The sequence below is a fragment of the Polistes dominula genome, unplaced genomic scaffold (assembly GCF_049000335.1).
Source record: "Polistes dominula isolate Pdom_NZ unplaced genomic scaffold, Pdom_raw_medaka contig_75, whole genome shotgun sequence".
Lineage (NCBI taxonomy): Eukaryota > Metazoa > Arthropoda > Insecta > Hymenoptera > Vespidae > Polistes > Polistes dominula.
Window position 1 is genome coordinate 4,220,898 of NW_028301003.1, and position 20,303 is coordinate 4,241,200.

The 20,303-nt window shown below is 40.1% G+C and overlaps 1 protein-coding gene and 1 long non-coding RNA gene across 2 annotated transcripts; both read left to right on the plus strand.

Annotated features, from left to right (window-relative positions):
* The first annotated feature begins 9,743 nt into the window (after positions 1-9,743).
* Positions 9,744-10,307, plus strand: LOC149032181 (uncharacterized). The gene has a single exon (XM_089173999.1). The coding sequence runs from the start codon at positions 9,744-9,746 to the stop codon at positions 10,305-10,307; it is 564 nt and encodes a 187-aa protein (XP_089030125.1).
* Positions 10,308-10,359: 52 nt separating this feature from the next.
* On the plus strand, positions 10,360-11,657 carry LOC149032182 (uncharacterized). The gene is made up of 2 exons (XR_016177003.1): positions 10,360-10,805; positions 10,899-11,657. It is a non-coding gene; the product is annotated as an uncharacterized LOC149032182 (long non-coding RNA).
* The last annotated feature ends 8,646 nt before the right edge of the window (positions 11,658-20,303 follow it).

A 20,303-nucleotide genomic window follows, 5' to 3' on the forward strand; every position in this document is an offset into this window, starting at 1 on the left:
AGATTTCGAGAATGATTGACGGAAGTGATTGGGACCATTGGTGGAGTGAATGTGTATATAAGCGCGGCGAAGAATGCGGTCTTCGCCTTCTTGATTCGGTGCGACTATTTGTGAGTGAAAGAGTGTAATACGAGTGTACTTAAGATTTCTAACTATTGTAACTTACTTACTTTTCTTATCTTTTCTATCTCCTTATTATTATATTAAACATTTGTTCTATTATAATAAATACTTATGTTTTAAATTTAAATAAATCTTACATACATATATGGCGACATAGTAGGAAAAAGCATAAGACCATACGTTCCAGTCTCTTTACAGAGGCAAATTTTTAAGAACGTACACAATTTGTCACATCCCAGCGGCAGAGTAACAAAACATCTTATAGGAAAAAGCTTCATGTGGCCAAAGATGAACAAAGATATTGCAGAATGGTCAAGTACATGCTTAGCATGCCAAAAGTGCAAAATAAGCCGTCATAACAAACAGGTACCTTCGAAAATAGAAGTACCACAAGGACGTTTCGAACATGTACACATAGATATAATAGGTCCATTACCAACGATTAAAAATATGAGATACTGCCTAACTATGATCGATAGGTTTACTCGTTGGCCAGAAGCAATTCCAATGCCGGATACCTCAGCAGATACAGTGGCAACAACATTCTATTCGCAGTGGATTTCAAGATTTGGTTCTTCTATTACAATTACAACTGATCAAGGAACACAATTTGAAAGTCAACTATTTGAAGCGTTAACCAAATTAGTCGGAGCGAAAAGAATTAGAACAACAGCGTATCACCCTGCATCAAATGGAATGATAGAAAGATGGCATAGATCACTTAAAGCAGCAATAATGTGCCATGAAGAAAAAGACTGGGTAGGAATACTACCGACAGTGCTCCTTGGTCTACGCACAAGCTTAAAGGAAGATATAAAAGCTTCAGCTGCGGAATTGGTATATGGTGAAAACATCAGACTACCAGGAGAATTTTTCCTCAGCGAAGAACTATTACAAGATCCACACATACTCCTAGAAAAATTAAGACAACATATAAGGCAAATCAGACCGATACCCACAGCGCACCATATCAAAAAGAAACATTTTATTCAGGATAGGTTGTATACATGTACGCACATATTTTTAAGGGTCGACGCTGTAAAAAAACCATTAGAAGCGCCTTACGAAGGTCCATACGAAATTATACAAAGAATTACAGATAATATTTTCAAAATTAACTATAAAGGAAAACATATAAATGTATCTATAGAAAGACTAAAACCAGCGTTCGTCGAAAAAGATTGCAATACCGATTCGTATGTAATAACTTATAATATATATAACTTAGTAAGTTAGGATAGAGATAGTGCAATATTTTTATATATCTTTATATTTTTATATACTTGTAAATATCTATAATTTTAAGTTTCGCATTTTATGTAATAAGGAAAATGCTCCGAAGGGAGTAATGTAGCGGTACGACCGATGGTCGCGCCCTCTAAAGTTACTAGAAGGCTAGGGGACCACGCTAACAAGTAGTGGTCACCAGACTAGCACAGTCTGTGCGTAGCCGTTGAGAAGTGTACAAGAAAGAAAAGCAAGTCGCATCCTAACAGTAAAAATCATAAAATAAAATTCAGTCTAATATTATCTTTACTATAGAGAAACCCTCTACAGACGTGTGGTATCTCTTCTTATTAATACCACGAGATAAAAGATATATAAAATGGTTAACGTGTATAGAAAGCTTTATTAATAATACGGTATCAAAATAGGTATAACAACTAGTTTAAATGAGTTTTAGTAACACGTGGTGGATGCAATGCGTTGTGTGTCGTGTAGCGTGTATAATGCCATTCTTTATTGTTCTCTTTGTTTTATGTGTTGTTAGTCTATTTTATCATTTGAGTATAGTTGTATGAGCGGTCTGTAGAGGCGTGACTGTAGATACGCGTCCGCTACGACTACTCCCTCCTGAGTGACTTTGCGCGGGAAGCTTAAAAGTCACGGTGCGTTTGTACGTTTTCTTTGGTATATCCATTGAAGATCCCCAATGATGTGGTTTCATCTTCTCAGGTACTAGTTGTTGGTCCTCGACGTTGTCGAGATCAGTCTTGTTAATGTAGCAAGGCTTTAGTCTTTCGATTGAGACGTTTTTTTCTTCACCTTCTACTAGTATTTTGTAGAGTTTATCGGAGATTCTGTCAATCACCTTGTATGGACCTTGATAAGGCGCTTCTAATGGTGCCTTTACGTGGTCACAGCGTAACCACACATGCGTACAGGTGTTTAGGTCCTTGAGTATGAATACTTTTGCCTTGGAGTGGTGTGCGGTGGGTGTTGGTCGTATGCCCCGCATGTATTCTCGATGTTTTTCCACGAAGATCTGTGAGTCGAGAAGTTGATCGGTCGAAGTGAAAAATTCTCCGGGCACTCTTAAGCATGTTCCGTATAACATTTCTGCCGGAGTGGCTTGGATATCCTCCTTGAATGAAGTTCGAAGTCCGAGGAGTACCACGGGTAAGATGTCGAGCCAAGGTTTTGGAGAGCACATTAAAGCGGCTTTTAAGGTTCTATGCATGCGCTCGACGATGCCGTTTGATTGAGGATGAAAAGGAGTCGTTCTTGTTTTCTTGGCACCTACTAGATGGACGAGAGATTGGAAAAGAGCTGATTCGAATTGTGTGCCTTGATCCGACGTTATGGTGATTGGAGTTCCGTAGTGGGATATCCACTCGTTGAATAATGCTGTTGCGACTGTGTCCGCTGACATGTCTTTTATCGGTACCGCAGCTGGCCATCTTGAAAATCTGTCAATCATTGTGAGGCAGTATTGGTATCCTCGAACGTTTGGCAAGAATATTATGTCCATATGTAGACGGTTGAATCTGTTGCTGGGTACTTTAATGTGGTTAGGTTCAGTTCTTGTATGTCGATGAATCTTGGCTCTCTGACATGCTATGCACTCACAAGACCATTGTAGGGAATCCCTGCGTATTCCAGGCCATGTGTATTTCTCCCTGATGAGTTTTGACGTGTTTCTGCCACTTGGATGTGCAGTGTTGTGAACTGTTTGGAAGACTGTCTTTCTGAGGGACGATGGAATGTATGGTCTAACCATTCCTGTAGAAATTTCGCAGTATACTTTAGTTTTTGGTTCAATCTCGAGTTCGTGGAGCTTGAGTGATGTGGAGCCTTGAACTATGTTCTGTAGTTCCTCGTCAGCGCGTTGAGCCTCGTGAATGGCTTCAGGCGTCAGTATTGTTGGCATGGTGATAGTATTAATGCGTGAAAGTGCATCTGCAACCACGTTGTCTCCGTCTTTCACGTGTACTATGTCCGTAGAAAATTGAGATATGTAATCTAGTTGCCTGATTTGTCGTTCTGATGATTTGTCGAGCTTTTGCTTGAAAGCATGGATTAGTGGTTTGTGGTCCGTTTTTATGATGAAATTTCGGCAATCTAAAAGATAATGAAAAAATTTAATAGCGGTGAAAATTGCTAATAACTCACGGTCGTAAGTGCTGTAGCGTTTTTCTGTCTCACTGAATTTTCGTGAGAAAAAACCTAATGGTTGCCAGATATCGTTGACGAGTTGTTCCAGTTTTGCTCCTATTGCTGATGATGACGCGTCAGTAGTGAGGGCCATTGGTGCAATTGGAGATGGATAGGCGAGTAAAGTTGTGTTTGCTATTTTTTGTTTGCATTCTATGAATGCTTTACTGGCTTCAGGTGTCCAAGCTATTTTTGTTTTGTCATTTTTTATCGACTGTTTCAGGTAACTGTTTAATGGTATTTGCGTGTGAGCGATCTGAGGAATGCACCTACGGTAGTAATTAGTAATGCCCAGGAAACGTCTGAGCTCCTGGATGGTATCAGGCTTTTTGTAGTCCAATATAGCCTCTACGCGATTGGAAGTTGGAGTGTACCCTTGAGGTGTTATGTGATAACCTAAAAAGTCAATTTTAGCTTTTCCGAATTCGCATTTTTCGGTGTTTATGCTGAGTGAGAGATTTTGAAGTCGTTCGAGAACGGTGCTGACATGTTTTACGTGAGTCTCCCCGTCAGGTGACGCAATGAAGATGTCGTCGATGTAGATGAAAACAAAATCAAGATCTTGGAAATTTGTGTTCATGAATCTCTGGAAAGTTTGAGTAGCGTTTTTTAGTCCGTAAGGCATTACCACGTATTCGAAAAGTCCCCATGGCGTAGTGATTGCCGTCTTATGGACGTCATTCGGGTGCATGGGTATTTGATTGTAAGCTTTCCTGAGATCTAGTTTTGTGAAGATGTTGGTACCTGGTAAACGTGTGAAGAGATCTTGTATCAGTGGAGGAGCGTACATGTCAGGTTCCGTGGTGTCATTGAGTTGTCTGTAGTCGCCACATAATCGCCATTCATTGTTCTTTTTTCGAGTTAAATGTGTTGGACTGGCATAAGGACTGCTGGAAGGTCTGATGGTGCCGTTGTTGAGCATCTGAGAGATCTGTGACTTTGCTGCTGCCGCTTTTTCACCAGCGAGTTTCCGTGCACGCGCCGTCACAGGTGGTCCTCTTGTAATGATCCGATGAGCGTACTGAATGTTGGTGCTGTTTGGCTTTTGAATCGGTTTTGTAACCTCAATGTACTTTTTGAGCAAATTTCCATATGGTGGTGGCAAATTAGTGCCTAAGGTTGAGACATTGTATGTGTCTGTGTTCACTGTTTGTCCTTTTGAAGACAGATTAGTCAGCGGATCGATGAGACGTTGATTTTTTAAATCAACCAGAAGATTGAAATTCGTGAGAAAATCCGCACCAATTATAGCCGTTTGTATGTCAGCGACGATAAAAGACCAGACGAAGCTTCTACGAAGGTTGAGGTCCAGGTCCAGGGTTTTTGTGCCATAGGTGTGAATCACTGAAGAATTTGCTGCGTAGAGTGTGAGAGGATGTTTTTTTAGTTTGTGTTTTAAAGAAGAAGTTGGAATGATTGATACCACCGATCCCGAATCTATGAGGAATTTTTGGTTGGTTCTGTGATCATAAATGTGTAGACGCAGTTCTGTGGGCAGTCCGTTGTTTTGGCCGTCACCTACTGCCCCAATCGTTGACAGCGTGTCTAGTTTCCCTGGTTGTTGGCTGAGGACTTGAAGTTGCAAGGAAGCGTGCATCGGTGAGCGTCGTTACCCCATTTTGTGTGGTAGTAACAAGTGCCGTTGCGGTTAGGTGCTAGTGATCTCCGTCTCGAACGTGCACGGTTTTCGTATCGTAATGAGTTTTGTAGTTGGTTTATGTTCTGTTGTTGTTGTTGCTGCTGAGACTGCATCTCATACAGTTGTTTTTGAATGAGCTGTTGACTTACTTGTAGGTTGGCTAAACAATTTTGGCAGTCTTTTAAAGCAGTGTTGATTTCTAGTAACTGTCGTTCTGTTTGTGGAGTTGTTATGCTACCGGAGTGCTTGTCGTGACCGGTTGTATCTGCACCATGTACAGCCATTACCGGAAGTAAGTCCAAGTTATCCACAAGTCTGTCTGCCATTACAGCAAGTTCGTTGAGACCTAGATTTTCTGATATTATTAGCAACGGACGTATTTTAGGTGGGAGACGTTCGGTCCAGAGTTGGTGAAGCACGTCCTCCTGCACAGAATCCTGAGCTAGTACTCTCATTTCGCGTAACAGTTGTGAGGGTCGTTTATCACCAACAACCCTTTCATTTAAAAGTTTCTGCAACTGTTTTTTTCGTGATAGGGAAAAACGTTCAAGAATTGTGTTTTTAAAAGTTTTTTACTTATCGTGTGCGGGTGGATTGTTAACAATGTCCTGTAACTGTTCTGCAATTTGATAGGGTAAAGCTTTGAGGAGTTGGACGTATTTTTGTGCATCACTTGTTATACGATTTGCACCGAAATCCGCCTTGGCTATTGCGAACCATAGATCCAGTGACTTGTGATTGAACTGAGGTAGTTGCAGATTTACTGTGTAGACGACCTCGTGTGCATTATCCGGTGGAGTTTGTTTAGTGGACGGAATAGTACCAGAACATGATGATTCACCTGTTGGAAAATCTGTGTAGAGGGTTTCTCTATAGTAAAGATAATATTAGACTGAATTTTATTTTATGATTTTTACTGTTAGGATGCGACTTGCTTTTCTTTCTTGTACACTTCTCAACGGCTACGCACAGACTGTGCTAGTCTGGTGACCACTACTTGTTAGCGTGGTCCCCTAGCCTTCTAGTAACTTTAGAGGGCGCGACCATCGGTCGTACCGCTACATTACTCCCTTCGGAGCATTTTCCTTATTACATAAAATGCGAAACTTAAAATTATAGATATTTACAAGTATATAAAAATATAAAGATATATAAAAATATTGCACTATCTCTATCCTAACTTACTAAGTTATATATATTATAAGTTATTACATACGAATCGGTATTGCAATCTTTTTCGACGAACGCTGGTTTTAGTCTTTCTATAGATACATTTATATGTTTTCCTTTATAGTTAATTTTGAAAATATTATCTGTAATTCTTTGTATAATTTCGTATGGACCTTCGTAAGGCGCTTCTAATGGTTTTTTTACAGCGTCGACCCTTAAAAATATGTGCGTACATGTATACAACCTATCCTGAATAAAATGTTTCTTTTTGATATGGTGCGCTGTGGGTATCGGTCTGATTTGCCTTATATGTTGTCTTAATTTTTCTAGGAGTATGTGTGGATCTTGTAATAGTTCTTCGCTGAGGAAAAATTCTCCTGGTAGTCTGATGTTTTCACCATATACCAATTCCGCAGCTGAAGCTTTTATATCTTCCTTTAAGCTTGTGCGTAGACCAAGGAGCACTGTCGGTAGTATTCCTACCCAGTCTTTTTCTTCATGGCACATTATTGCTGCTTTAAGTGATCTATGCCATCTTTCTATCATTCCATTTGATGCAGGGTGATACGCTGTTGTTCTAATTCTTTTCGCTCCGACTAATTTGGTTAACGCTTCAAATAGTTGACTTTCAAATTGTGTTCCTTGATCAGTTGTAATTGTAATAGAAGAACCAAATCTTGAAATCCACTGCGAATAGAATGTTGTTGCCACTGTATCTGCTGAGGTATCCGGCATTGGAATTGCTTCTGGCCAACGAGTAAACCTATCGATCATAGTTAGGCAGTATCTCATATTTTTAATCGTTGGTAATGGACCTATTATATCTATGTGTACATGTTCGAAACGTCCTTGTGGTACTTCTATTTTCGAAGGTACCTGTTTGTTATGACGGCTTATTTTGCACTTTTGGCATGCTAAGCATGTACTTGACCATTCTGCAATATCTTTGTTCATCTTTGGCCACATGAAGCTTTTTCCTATAAGATGTTTTGTTACTCTGCCGCTGGGATGTGACAAATTGTGTACGTTCTTAAAAATTTGCCTCTGTAAAGAGACTGGAACGTATGGTCTTATGCTTTTTCCTACTATGTCGCCATATATGTATGTAAGATTTATTTAAATTTAAAACATAAGTATTTATTATAATAGAACAAATGTTTAATATAATAATAAGGAGATAGAAAAGATAAGAAAAGTAAGTAAGTTACAATAGTTAGAAATCTTAAGTACACTCGTATTACACTCTTTCACTCACAAATAGTCGCACCGAATCAAGAAGGCGAAGACCGCATTCTTCGCCGCGCTTATATACACATTCACTCCACCAATGGTCCCAATCACTTCCGTCAATCATTCTCGAAATCTCCAGACTATTCCCGACCGATTAAACAAAAGACCTTTTCCTGATTTCCGGTTCGGGAATACTCGAGAGACTTCGGGGTGCACGCCCGCTTTTCTTTCTTACTGGACACACTCATATTCATACTGCTGCATGCACTCACACTTATACCCATATCGCTGCGCGCACTCACACTCATGTCCATATCGCTGCGCGCACTCACACTTATACCGATATCGCTGCATACTCTTACACATCTTTCACATTCATCAATTGTTTTCACGCACACCATACACTCGCACTCTTCGTCTTTCTCTCATCGAGAAAAATCGATTCTCTCATCTCGAAGAAGTCCAAGATTTAAGTTTAAAAGTTTTTTTCCGAATGTCTCTATTTCTGCACCATTTGCCGCATATAACTTACACGTATTGTCTTTGGTTTCATTTAACGAAGTACGTGGAATCACTGAGACGTCTGCACCAGTGTCTATTAGAAAACATGCTCCTGTTTTCCTATCATTTACCATGAGGCGCAGGTTTCTCGTCGCGTCGTAAACCGCCTCTATTTGAGACGCTTGCACTAGTTTTCCGAAGGCTTTCTTTTATCCGGGCCTGTCCACTTGCACGGGGATCTGCACTTCCACGATCGTTCCGCGAATTTCCAGTGGTAATAACATAGGCCGTCATCGTTTCGGTGAGTGCTTGACGATCGGCTTCGACTTCGGTATCTTCCGCGGAAACTTCGGTACTTTCTTCTGCCGCGCATCAGTTTTTTTATCTCCTCTGTTAGTTGCGCGATTTCCCGCCTGAATTCTGCTACCTCGCGATTGGTTGTTGCTTGAGCGGCATTTCCTACTGGCGCTACTTCCGAAATGGCGGCCGTTTCCGGCAGACGCTCTCTCTCGAGGATCTTGTCACCCATTTCCGCTAACTTTGCGGGTGACATATTTTCGTCTGCAATGGCCAGGATCCCTTGTGCCTTGGTTGGTATCCTTTGCATCCATAAAGTTACGAGCATTTTTTCACTAAAACTATCACCTGCTAAGCGTTTCATTTCTCTCCAAAGTTCGGATGGTTTTTTGTCTCCTAATTCAATCCCCATTAATAATCGCCTTAGCCGTTGTTCGTCGGATTTAGTTAGTCTGTGTATTATTGCTTTTTTTAAATGTGTGTACGTACATTGCTCGGGGGGAGGGGGGATGCTAAGATGTCGTATACCTCTTTTATCAGCGTGGTATCCAAATTCCTTACCACCGCTGAAACCTTTACGGCATCCGATTTAATGTTGTACGCCGCGAATTCCTTTTCCAATATTACGAACCATAAATTTGGTTCCTCTTTCCAAAAAGCTGGAAGCGTTATATTTTTAAATTCACTGGCGTTGATTTCCTTTGTGCATGTATCGGCACGGGCCACGTCGGCTTCGCTGGTTGGTTGCGCCATTTTTTTTTCTTTCTTATTATTTTTTCTATTTCAGTTTTTGTATTATTTTTTTATTTTTTACGCGGACATTCCCGGGTTTCGGCACCAATTTACTGTAGAGGGTTTCTCTATAGTAAAGATAATATTAGACTGAATTTTATTTTATGATTTTTATTGTTAGGATGCGACTTGCTTTTCTTTCTTGTACACTTCTCAACGGCTACGCACAGACTGTGCTAGTTTGGTGACCACTACTTGTTAGCGTGGTCCCCTAGCCTTCTAGTAACTTTAGAGGGCGCGACCATCGGTCGTACCGCTACAGACGTGTGGCGATACGTGCCTAGTGTATCGACGCGGCACACTGGCGCCCTTCCTCCCTATGCGGGTACTAGACTAACTAAACCCAAGTTGAACGTAACGGTCGAAATGTAAGTTAGTCCGATACATGGCGTCCACGAGTTTAGTTGTATCTTGTTAATAAATTTATATATTTTTGTTACTTAAATTGACGACTATCGCGTAAATCTCCAGATCAACCTTTTCCGTTGACCTTGTTCCTCACATAAATAATTGGTGCCGAAACCCGGGAATATCAAAAAAAAAAAAAAGAAAAAAAATGGAAATTCAGGGAACAAAGACCGGTACAGCAAAAATAGGCGCAGATAGTCGAACAGAGAACATAGGACCAGAGATACAGGCAAGCGAATTTCGTAGCGTTAAATTAGCTCCTTTCATGAGAGACGAACCAACGCTATGGTTCATGATGCTAGAGCGTGAATACGCAGCTTATAATGTACGCTCTGATGCCGTAAAAAGCGCAGCAGTTGTCCGACATTTGGATGTTGCGACCTTGAAAATTGTGGCGGACATAATTGCCACCACGTCTAACGATTCATATACTGAAATAAAGGAGGCACTGATCACACGCTTAACAGCGTCGGAAGAATCAAAATTTCGACAACTCCTTACAGGCTTGGAGCTAAAGAACAAAAAACCTTCAGTTCTGCTAAGAGAAATGAAATTATTAGCAGGAGACAATATAAGTACCCAAGTCCTACAAACCCTATGGTTACAGAGATTGCCAACCAGAATACAGGAAGTACTAGCAGTCGTAGAAGACGTTGGTCTCGAACGTCTAGCAACCCTAACCGATAAAACAATAGAAAGAACAGGGCATTAGGAGCTAGCAACCATAGTTGACAAAAGCTCGGAAGACGAAACACCAAATAGAAAACTACATGACGAAATGGCACAGCTCACAGAAAAAAAGGCCCACCTGGAAACCGTAGTAAGAGGTAAATATCATGGCAGACAATATAATCGACCAGTTTATCATTCCAGGAATAGATCAAGATCTAGGAGTCGTAATAGGAATAGACCATGCTATTTCCATGCAAAATTTGGCGAAAAGTCATGGAGATGTCGTAAACCTTGTAACTGGACCGGCCCAGATCAGCGAAAACAGGGAAACTAGATACACCATCTAATATTGAGGCGATTGGAGATGGTGCACAGAGACAAAGCCGCCTCATAATTCCAGACAGAATATCCGGAATAAGATTTTTGATAGACACAGGCGCTGATATATCTGTTATCCCAAAAACATCTGGTGACAGGAGAACATTAGACAGCGAATATAACCTATATGCTGCAAACGGTTCAACCATTCATACGTATGGTAAAAAAGTACTTTCCATAAACCTAGGCTTACGTAGACAATTTATATGGAAGTTCACAGTTGAAAAAACAACAAGAGCAATTTTGGGAGTAGATTTCCTAGGATATTATAATTTACTGGTGGACATAAAAAATAAAAAATTGATTGATGGCAAAACGCAACTTTCTAGCAGAGGTGAAATTAGCAATTCCAGTCACCCCACAATTACTACGATCAATAGCAGTAGTGGATGTCACGAGCTGCTAAGGAAATTCGTGGCGATCACCAAGCCAAACTTCACCAATAGTACAAAGCATCGAGTTCAACATTACATAGTAACTAAAGGCCCTCCAATTACAGAAAAAGCGAGACGTCTTCCACCCGAAAAACTTAAAGCTGCAAAAACAGAATTCGAATTAATGCTAAAACAAGGTATTTGTCAACCGTCAGAAAGTCAATGGGCTAGTCCTTTACATATGGTAAGGAAGAAAACTGGAGAATGAAGACCATGCGGTGACTACCGTAGGCTCAATAGTATAACTCAACCAGATAGGTATCCTCTTCCTCATATACACGACTTTACACATCAGTTAGAAGGCTCAAAAATATACTCAGTTTTAGATCTCGCTCGTGCTTATCATCAAATTCCCATAGCTCCTGAAGACAGAGAAAAAACAGCATTAATCACACCATTCGGTTTATTCGAATATCTGGTAATGCCTTTTGGTTTATGCAATGCAGCACAATCTTTCCAGAGATTTATGGACACGGTATTACGTAACCTTCACTACTGTTATTGCTATATAGATGACATATTAATAGCTTCTAAATCAGTAGAAGAACATTACCAACATCTACAAACAGTATTTAAAAGATTAGAGGAGTACGGTTTATCTATAAATATAGACAAATGCATATTGGCAAAAGAAAAAGTCAGGTATTTAGGCTTTGAAATAAGCTCGGCTGGTATTGCACCGTTGACAGAACGAGTTCAGGCAATCCAAGATTACCCCAAACTTAAAACGATAGCAGACCTAAGACGTTTTCTGGGTATACTAAATTTCTACAGGAGGTTTATACCTAAAGCAGCAGAAACTCATATATTGTTAAACTCCTTATTAACTGGAACAAAAAAAGAGACAAACGTCCGATAAAATGGACTCCACTCGCAGAAGAAGCATTTGAGCTATGTAAAAAACAAATATCAGATACATCACTGTGTTACGTCTCGAGAAGAGATTTCACGAGTGGCCGCTGTCACCAGTTCTTACTTGAGGAGTAAGAACGAATTTAGAGATTTCTCAACCGGTCACGACCCTACAGTCGTTTACTCGGATAAGAGAAAGAAAGTCAATGCCTGTTTTTGGGTCAGCCTGCTTATCCAGTACTTTACCCGGGATAGGCTTTACTCGCGGATACCGGAGCGTCGGACGTCAATATGTCAAAGAAAACTCAACTCTGGATGTTAACCAAATCTTTAATTCTTACCTGGTTTCCGGTGCTGGCCAATGAGAGATACAATCCAAATATGTTGACTGAAATTGGCGTTTGAAGGAAGGGTGCAGTTGTTAAATCACAATCACAATGTAGAATAACAATATAGTATATTTTAAAATTTAAATTTAGATTTAAATTGTTACACAATAAACACCTTGTTGCACACACACAATTATTAATGAACAATGTTAACGGAATATTAATTTGGTAATAAATAAATGACTTAGGCTTGCCAAGATTTATAATAGCAATAATAACTAAGAATAAAATGTTCAAAGTCAATGACTAAGTTCTATTAAACAAGAGAGAGACAACTTAGTAACAAAATTTAAATGAACTGATTGTAAATCAGGCTAAGTCAAAATACCAAGTTAATATTCATAAACCGTTGATAATAGAACCAGATCACACACGATATTTAACAAACACAAGATTTAGATATACGCAGTAGTAGATTAATATAATATTACTTAAAATCAAAACTAAACGAACATCAGACAAATTTAAGAAACGTACTCAATAATTATATAAGGTGGACTTTATAAATACACTTGGAGTACTAGAACAAATTTTAAGACAAATTTTTGACAAGTACCGAATGATTATATGAGATGGACTTATAAATGGACTTAGAAAATTATTACAAAACTAGACTACTCTTAGACAAATCTTAGACACGTACTCGATGATGATTTAAGGTGGACTGACTTCATGGACGAACGTAGCATCGCAAGAAGCGTCCGTTTCGGAAGAGTGGGAGTACCTCCCACTTACGCAAAAATGCTTCCCCCACTACTGACTTCCACACCGTGAGACCCAAGTCAAGGAGAAGAATTCGCTGACAAAAATATTAGTTACTATCAAGCGCGAATTCTTCGAAGAGAAATAGGTATTACTTACATTGGAATTTTATCAAGCGCGAATTCTTCGAAGAGAAATAAGTATTACTTACATTGGAATTTTATCAAGCGCGAATTCTCCGAAGAAAGATAAGTGTCAGTTACATTGGAATGTTATCAAGCGCGAGCTCCTGGGACTGCGCCGTCAGCAAAAATGCACGTGCAGACAGAATATGAGTAACGAATATAATATAATAAAGTATGAATATTTTATGCACATTGAAATAATAATTTAAAAGCAACCATTCCAATATAACGTCGACCGATAAGTCAGTACTGGAAGAACGCAATGTCGGTATTACCGACATTTACTTATCGACTAAACTCGTTACCGACACTGTCGGTAATGCAGATTCCTCTATGAACGACAATGGATTCTCAATACTCTATTTTATCCATTCTACAAAATACAATTTATCGATGGTCGTTCATAGGAAATACAGAATTATCTTTACAAGGAATAATAACAATATGGAAAAGAAAAGCATAATTACCAAATATTTAAGTATATATAGCGTGAAAATAAGGTACATTAGCGCGAACGAAAATGATCTATTATAATTGATCTAATAACTAATGTACATACAAAGTATCGAATTTATATACTAAAACAAACAGTATGAGATATATGTATATGTATAAAAAGAAAAATTTTTCTCGCAAGGTTTACATAGTACTTATAGAACTATTTTCACGCAAAATTATACAACCTAAAGTTTAACAAATTACTTTTACGCAAAAATTGGACAGACTAATAATATTCAAATACGACAGAGTTTACCAAATTTAAAACTTTTTGGTGTAGTGCACGAAATTCGAATTTAGACGTCACTGGACGTGACACCTCCCCCCTTAAGAAGAAGAACCATGGGATTTACTCCCGTGGTCTTCGCAACGAACGAAATTTCTGAGTGATTTCGTCATCCATATGAAATTGAACCCGCTTACCAGGTGTATTTTCTGTCTGGCAGCCTCTCGAATCCAAGGTAGGTTGGGTGGCCCCGGAGTTACCGCTTGAAGGTTCTGGTGTCTCCGTGCGCACCGACTGAAGTTCAATTCCATTGTCCGAATTTTGAGTGGGCCGAGCATCCTTCCCGCGCCCCAAATGGAGGAGTAGGCTCGTGATTGAGCCCCAAACTGCACCCAACATATGTAAACTCCAACCATAAACTGTGTGCAGGGCGTACCCTCGAAGAACAGAGTCTATGATCAATTTCACTACTTTAAAAAAATAAGCACAATTCCAAGAATAGCAGAACTGACCGTTCCGAATTTCAATAGACCGTTCCAAAGTTTAGAGGTCACACTTTCTGCTAATTCACTAACACCTTTTTCACCCACAAAATCCACAAGATTTAACGTGTCAACTTTCACTTTATGTCCAGCTGCCCCTCTCGCGATAGTGTTCAAAATAGACGGTTGCTCAACAGGGAACATTACATGGTCCCGGAGATCGTCCAAATCCGCCTGTGTATAAATCCCACTAGTCGCGAGCGATCCCGCATCGATGTATCTCCAGATCACATCCGTGTCTGGCAGTAGAATTTGGGGATCCTTTACGTATGTGGGCTTTGGTAGCAGCTGATACCAGGTTCCCTCGATCAAATATTCCTGTGGCAGTAGTGCGCTGCACGGTACTTCAGTACCTTTTCTAACTAAAATTCTCGACTTTGGTTTTAAATAAACACTTAAATTTTGATATATCACGGGAAGTTCTCTATAACATAATTCCGAATGTCTTATTTTCACTGGAATAGGGGTGCACTTGACAATATGCGCGACTTCACCGGCCACCACCGCCATGTACCCCGGCCTCTTCATGACCGTGTACGCAAAAACATCTGGGAGAATGTTCGCAAATGCCAACGCGTTTCGAATAACCTGTTGTTCTAGGTTACACTTCTGTTGTAAGATGTTTATATAGAGAGACTCCAGCTGGTCACGGTGGTGCTTCTCAACGTATACGAACTTTGAATTTATATAGGCAAACAAATCCATGTTTTGGGGTGTTATTTTTGCCTTTGACGTAAACGTATGACCACTTGTTGTTTCCAAGATAAAAAGTTTGGGATGTTCAGTAGTGACCAGAGTATACCCGCAAATGTGGAGCTCGTTTTTACCCATCAACGCGAAGGCAGTGTCTCCCTCCGTCACCGAGTACATTGTTGTAATATGTGAGATTGCGATTGATGACGTCACTTTGGTGGCGGACCCCTCATACAGTGCTGTATACCGTTCAAAATTACACGACGAACCGGGAACAACTGTCCAAAATGCACAACCGTTTTCGTCTGTAAAACACGTTCCTTCTGAAAAAGTGCACGATATATGTCCCCTAAGGAAATCAAGTTCTCACCACTTTTCACTATTCCCGTGTATATTCTAATGTCTGTGCGCACTACACTTTGAACAACCACACTGTCCCACGTACCGTCGGTATCCGAATATTGGGTGCCTTGACACCTACCGTCGGTGGTAATGGAACCCGCTAACGTAACACTTCGAAAGTCTGTCGAGTTAACACGTAGTCCACTAATCTGTGTGAATGAGTTCAACGAAAGTGTACCGGTATTTATCATACTCTTACAAACGTTCGAAGACACTTCAAGTAAATAAATGCGGCGACCGTTATGAACCGCTGAGATATGCGAACTCATTCCACAGTAATAAATTGTTCTGTCTATTTCCACTCTGCACTGATATACGCGCACATTATCATAGTCTGTCAGCTGTAACAGCTGCACGTAGGTCACCGACTTGTTGGGCGATGACACGGGTAGATTACACTCCCCGGTCTCCAGCAATGATACCGTGCTGATGTTGGCAGAATTTCCACCACAGTCGTAACCCAAGAGAGCGAAGGCCGTCGTGACGCAACAAAGGATGACGTAGCAAACCTTGGAATTCATCCTTCCTGGTGATAATGTACAGTCAGTGGCAAAACAAATATGTTAGCAAAATATTTTAATATACAAATATTCATGAAAGAAGACTACTTTTTAGATTTCGACAATTTTAGCTTATCTTTATGAACAATCTTACTTTTACCTTTATAACTAATTTTGATGTTATTTTTGGGTAGCACTTCTAGGACTTGGTGGGGACCGGTATATTGGTTTCCCAATTTAGACGTTGGTTGTTTCAAAAGATAGACATCCTGACCAACTTTAAGCTTTTGACCTCTAGCATTTCTATCATAATAATATTTAGATTTAATTTTAGCTCCCACCAAGTTCTGTCTTGCCGCCTTTTGTGCGGTTCTTATTTTATTAACTAAATCCAAATAATATTCTAAGTAGGTATCTTCTAAATTGATTCCAGTTATAACATCTACTGATGGCACATTTGCCTGTTTACCAAAAACCAATTCATGAGGGGTGAATCTTGTTCCCTCATGCGTGCTAGTATTATAAGCGAACATTGCATGGGTGAGCCACTTATCCCACTCGCTTCTTTTATTAATATAATGTTTTAAATATTCAATAAGGACAATATGAGAACGTTCCAAAGATCCGTTCGATTGCGGATGAAATGCAGTGGTTTTAATCTGCTTACAATTATATTGTTTTGATATTGCCCTTAGTAAAGAACCGGTAAAATTTGTGCCCTGGTCTGTCAAAATTGATCGTGGAGCCCCGAAAATATTACAAAAGTTATGAACTAGACCTTCTGCGATGTCGACGGACGTAATTGATTTTAGAGGTACCGCAATGAAATATTTTGTTAGTGCATCCTGAATAGTGAGTACATATTTATTACCCATCTTTGTCTCCTGTAACGGGCCCACGATGTCCATGGCAATCTTGTCGAATGCCGCTCCTGGCGTATCGGTTAATATCATTGGCTCTTTGGATTTAATTCTAACTAATTTCTTAATTTGACAACTTTCACAAATATTTATAAATTCTTGAATATCTTTTTTCATATTTGGCCAATGATATTTTTGTCGAATACGATTATACGTTTTTGTCACACCTTTGTGACCACCGATAGGCGAGGAGTGGCATTCCGCTATAATGTTCTCCCTCTTTTCCGTCTCTGGAATAGACACTTCATTATTACAAACAACTATTTTACAGTTTTCACCTTCGAATGTATTAATAATTTTCCTCAAGATTCGTAACCATGAAATTCCGTCCAAACCTTGGGTCCTCGAGATGCTGACTGATGTTAACCCAAGCTCGCGTGTGACGGATAGCAAAGACCCAATAGCTTCAACCAGCGTTTCAAATTTAGTGGCATTTATTGCCCGTTCTTTAATGGGGATCGCGATTAGCTTATATTTGCCGAATTTCACCACTTTAGCGCGTCCCAGCACCAGTTCTTCAAATTTCGGAAGCTTATGTATTTTACTTAAAGTCTTTGCCCCTTCGTCACACGGAGTTCCGACTAGATCTGTAAAAATAACTAAATTATCGTGTCTTAAATTTAGCGAATCTCTTGTGACTCCTACATTGTCTGTTAGCATTCTTAAATGCGTGTTATGTTCGGTCTCAGTCTGCGGGGAGTAAAGTCTGTCATACGCGGATGAGTCATCCGTATCGTCGACGTCAGAGCCTTCATCGTCCGTTACCGTCCTTGTAACTGGATCGACTGTATCAGATGACGATGAAGTAAGACCAGTCACTCTGTCAGCTGTCTCGTTGACGTCACAGTCCCCGTCGTCGTCCGCAGTTTGTCTAATGTCAAATTTAGTAAGACTGTCGTCCGAATCGAACATATTTATTGGGAGAATGTTTTTACTCTCCACCGGATTTCGCGACAACGCATCTGCGTTCGAATTTGCAGTTCCAGATTTGTATACGATTTTAAATGAGTATTCTGCCAATTTAAGACCCCACTTAACAAGCCTAGATGTAGGATCCTTTACTGATTTCAACCATACTAACGGCCTGTGATCGGTTACCAGAACAAACTCTCTGCCGTACAAATATGGCCTAAAATAACTTGTCGCGTAAACTATTGCCAAAAGCTCCCTTTCAATTGTGGAGTAATTTCTTTCAGCCTGATTCAAAATTCGCGAACAATAGGAAATAGGCAGATCCTTTCCAACAGGACCTTGGCTCAACACGGCACCGATTGCATAGCCGGATGCGTCTGTCGTTACGTTAAAAGGCAACTCAAAATTTGGATACTGCAAGATTGGTTCTTTACACAAAGAATCACGTAACGAGCAAAAAGCGTTTTCCTGGGCATTCTCCCAGCAAAATAAAACATCCTTTTTCAACAAATCCGTTAGCGGTTTGGCGACTTTAGAGAAGGCAGGAATAAACCTTCTATAATAACCGGCGAGTCCCAAAAATTGACGAACTGATTTTGCGTTCCTCGGACGCGGAAATTCACGGACTGCCTCTAATTTCTTTGGGTCCGGTTTTACACCGTCTTCCTCAATAGTGTGTCCTAAATAAATTACCTCCCGTCTCAGAAATTCGCATTTGTCGGGCTGTAATTTTAAATTTGCTTGACGAAGTCTGCGAGCGAGCTTACCAAATTTTATCTCATGCTCGTTAAGTGAACTTGCATAAAGAACGACATCGTCCAAGTAAACAAACATTTCTTCGCCTTGTAAACCGGTCAAGACATGATCCATCAACCGTTGAAAGGTTGCTGGTGCGTTTTTCAAGCCAAAAGGCATTCTACAAAATTCGAAATGACCATACGGGGTCGAGAACGCTGTCTTTTCGCGGTCATCCGGATGCATTCTAATTTGGTGAAATCCGGATTTCAGATCAAAAGTAGAAAAATATTTAGCCGCGCCAAGTTGATCCAAAATTTCGGTGATGTTGGGCAAAGGATATGCATCACCTACTGTTTTTTCATTAAGATTCCGGTAATCGATCACCATGCGCCATTGTTTATTACCTTTTGAATCCGCCTTTTTAGGAACAATCCATATAGGAGAATTATATGGAGAGATGGACGGCTTAATTATCCCGTCAACTAACATTTCTGAAGTCTGTTTCCTAATTTCTTCCTTGTGAACCGGGGGAAATCTATATTGTTTAGTATGCACGGGAACGTTATCAGCTGTTGTTATTTTATGTTCCAAAACATTAGTGCTCCCCAATGGTTCACCTGGCAAATGGAAGATATCGGCGTTTAACTCAATTAATTTTGAAACAGATTTTGCCTCTTCCGTATTCAGATGATCAAGGCGTAAGAGGGATTTCACGGATTCAACCCTGGAGGGTGAGGAAGGTGACTCGGAATTCGAAACATCTGATTTTGGAATTGGATCAGCGGAGTTGGAGGCAAATATTGTATGAATATTGCGTAGGAAGCCGGATGGATCAGAGGTATTGGACGCTGAATTCGGAAGAGTACCAATACTATAATCCAATAATTCTACTTTAGGAATTGTCAAATCAACGGATTCAAAAGTCGTATCCGTTACTTTAATATACGCCTTTCCGTTTACGTTCCTAACTAAAGCCTCTCCTGCAAAAACTCCGGGCTGAAGATTCAAACGAGGGACATATCCCTCTGTAGTCTCGACATTATTAATATGAATAGAGCAAATTTTTGACATACGAGACGGAATATTAATTCTCTCCTCTTCTATAAATGAGATTACCTTTTTCCGAAATCTGAGGCATCTATTCTCATAGTCAACCAGAGCTGACCTTGACCTCAAGAAATCATTTCCCAAAATACCGTCCGTCTCGACAGGAAAATCATTCCTAACCAAATGAAATTTTACATACTCCCCGAACATGCAAATATTAGTAGATCCAAGGGTCAAATGACCACCGGGGGAAATTCCTACTAAATGTAAAATTTCAGACTTATTTATTTTAAGGTCCATTTGTAATTTATTAATCTTAATCAAATTTACTTGTGCGCCAGTGTCAATTAACAATGTCACGGTACCCGTCAGCTGTTTTGAGGTACACGTGACAAGCGGAGCGGAGACCGTTGGTTCATACATTATTTTCCTGATGTCGACGGTCCTGCTTTTGCCGTCGGACTTGGTGGACGCGGACCCGGAGGGGGAACCCGACGCGCGTCCGTTACCGGCTTCCCCTCCCCGTTTCCCGCCACGCGTTTATTTTCGATGTATTTCAATTTCCTACAGTCAGCTTTAAAATGACCAAAATTTTTGCAATAATTACATCGTTTCCGA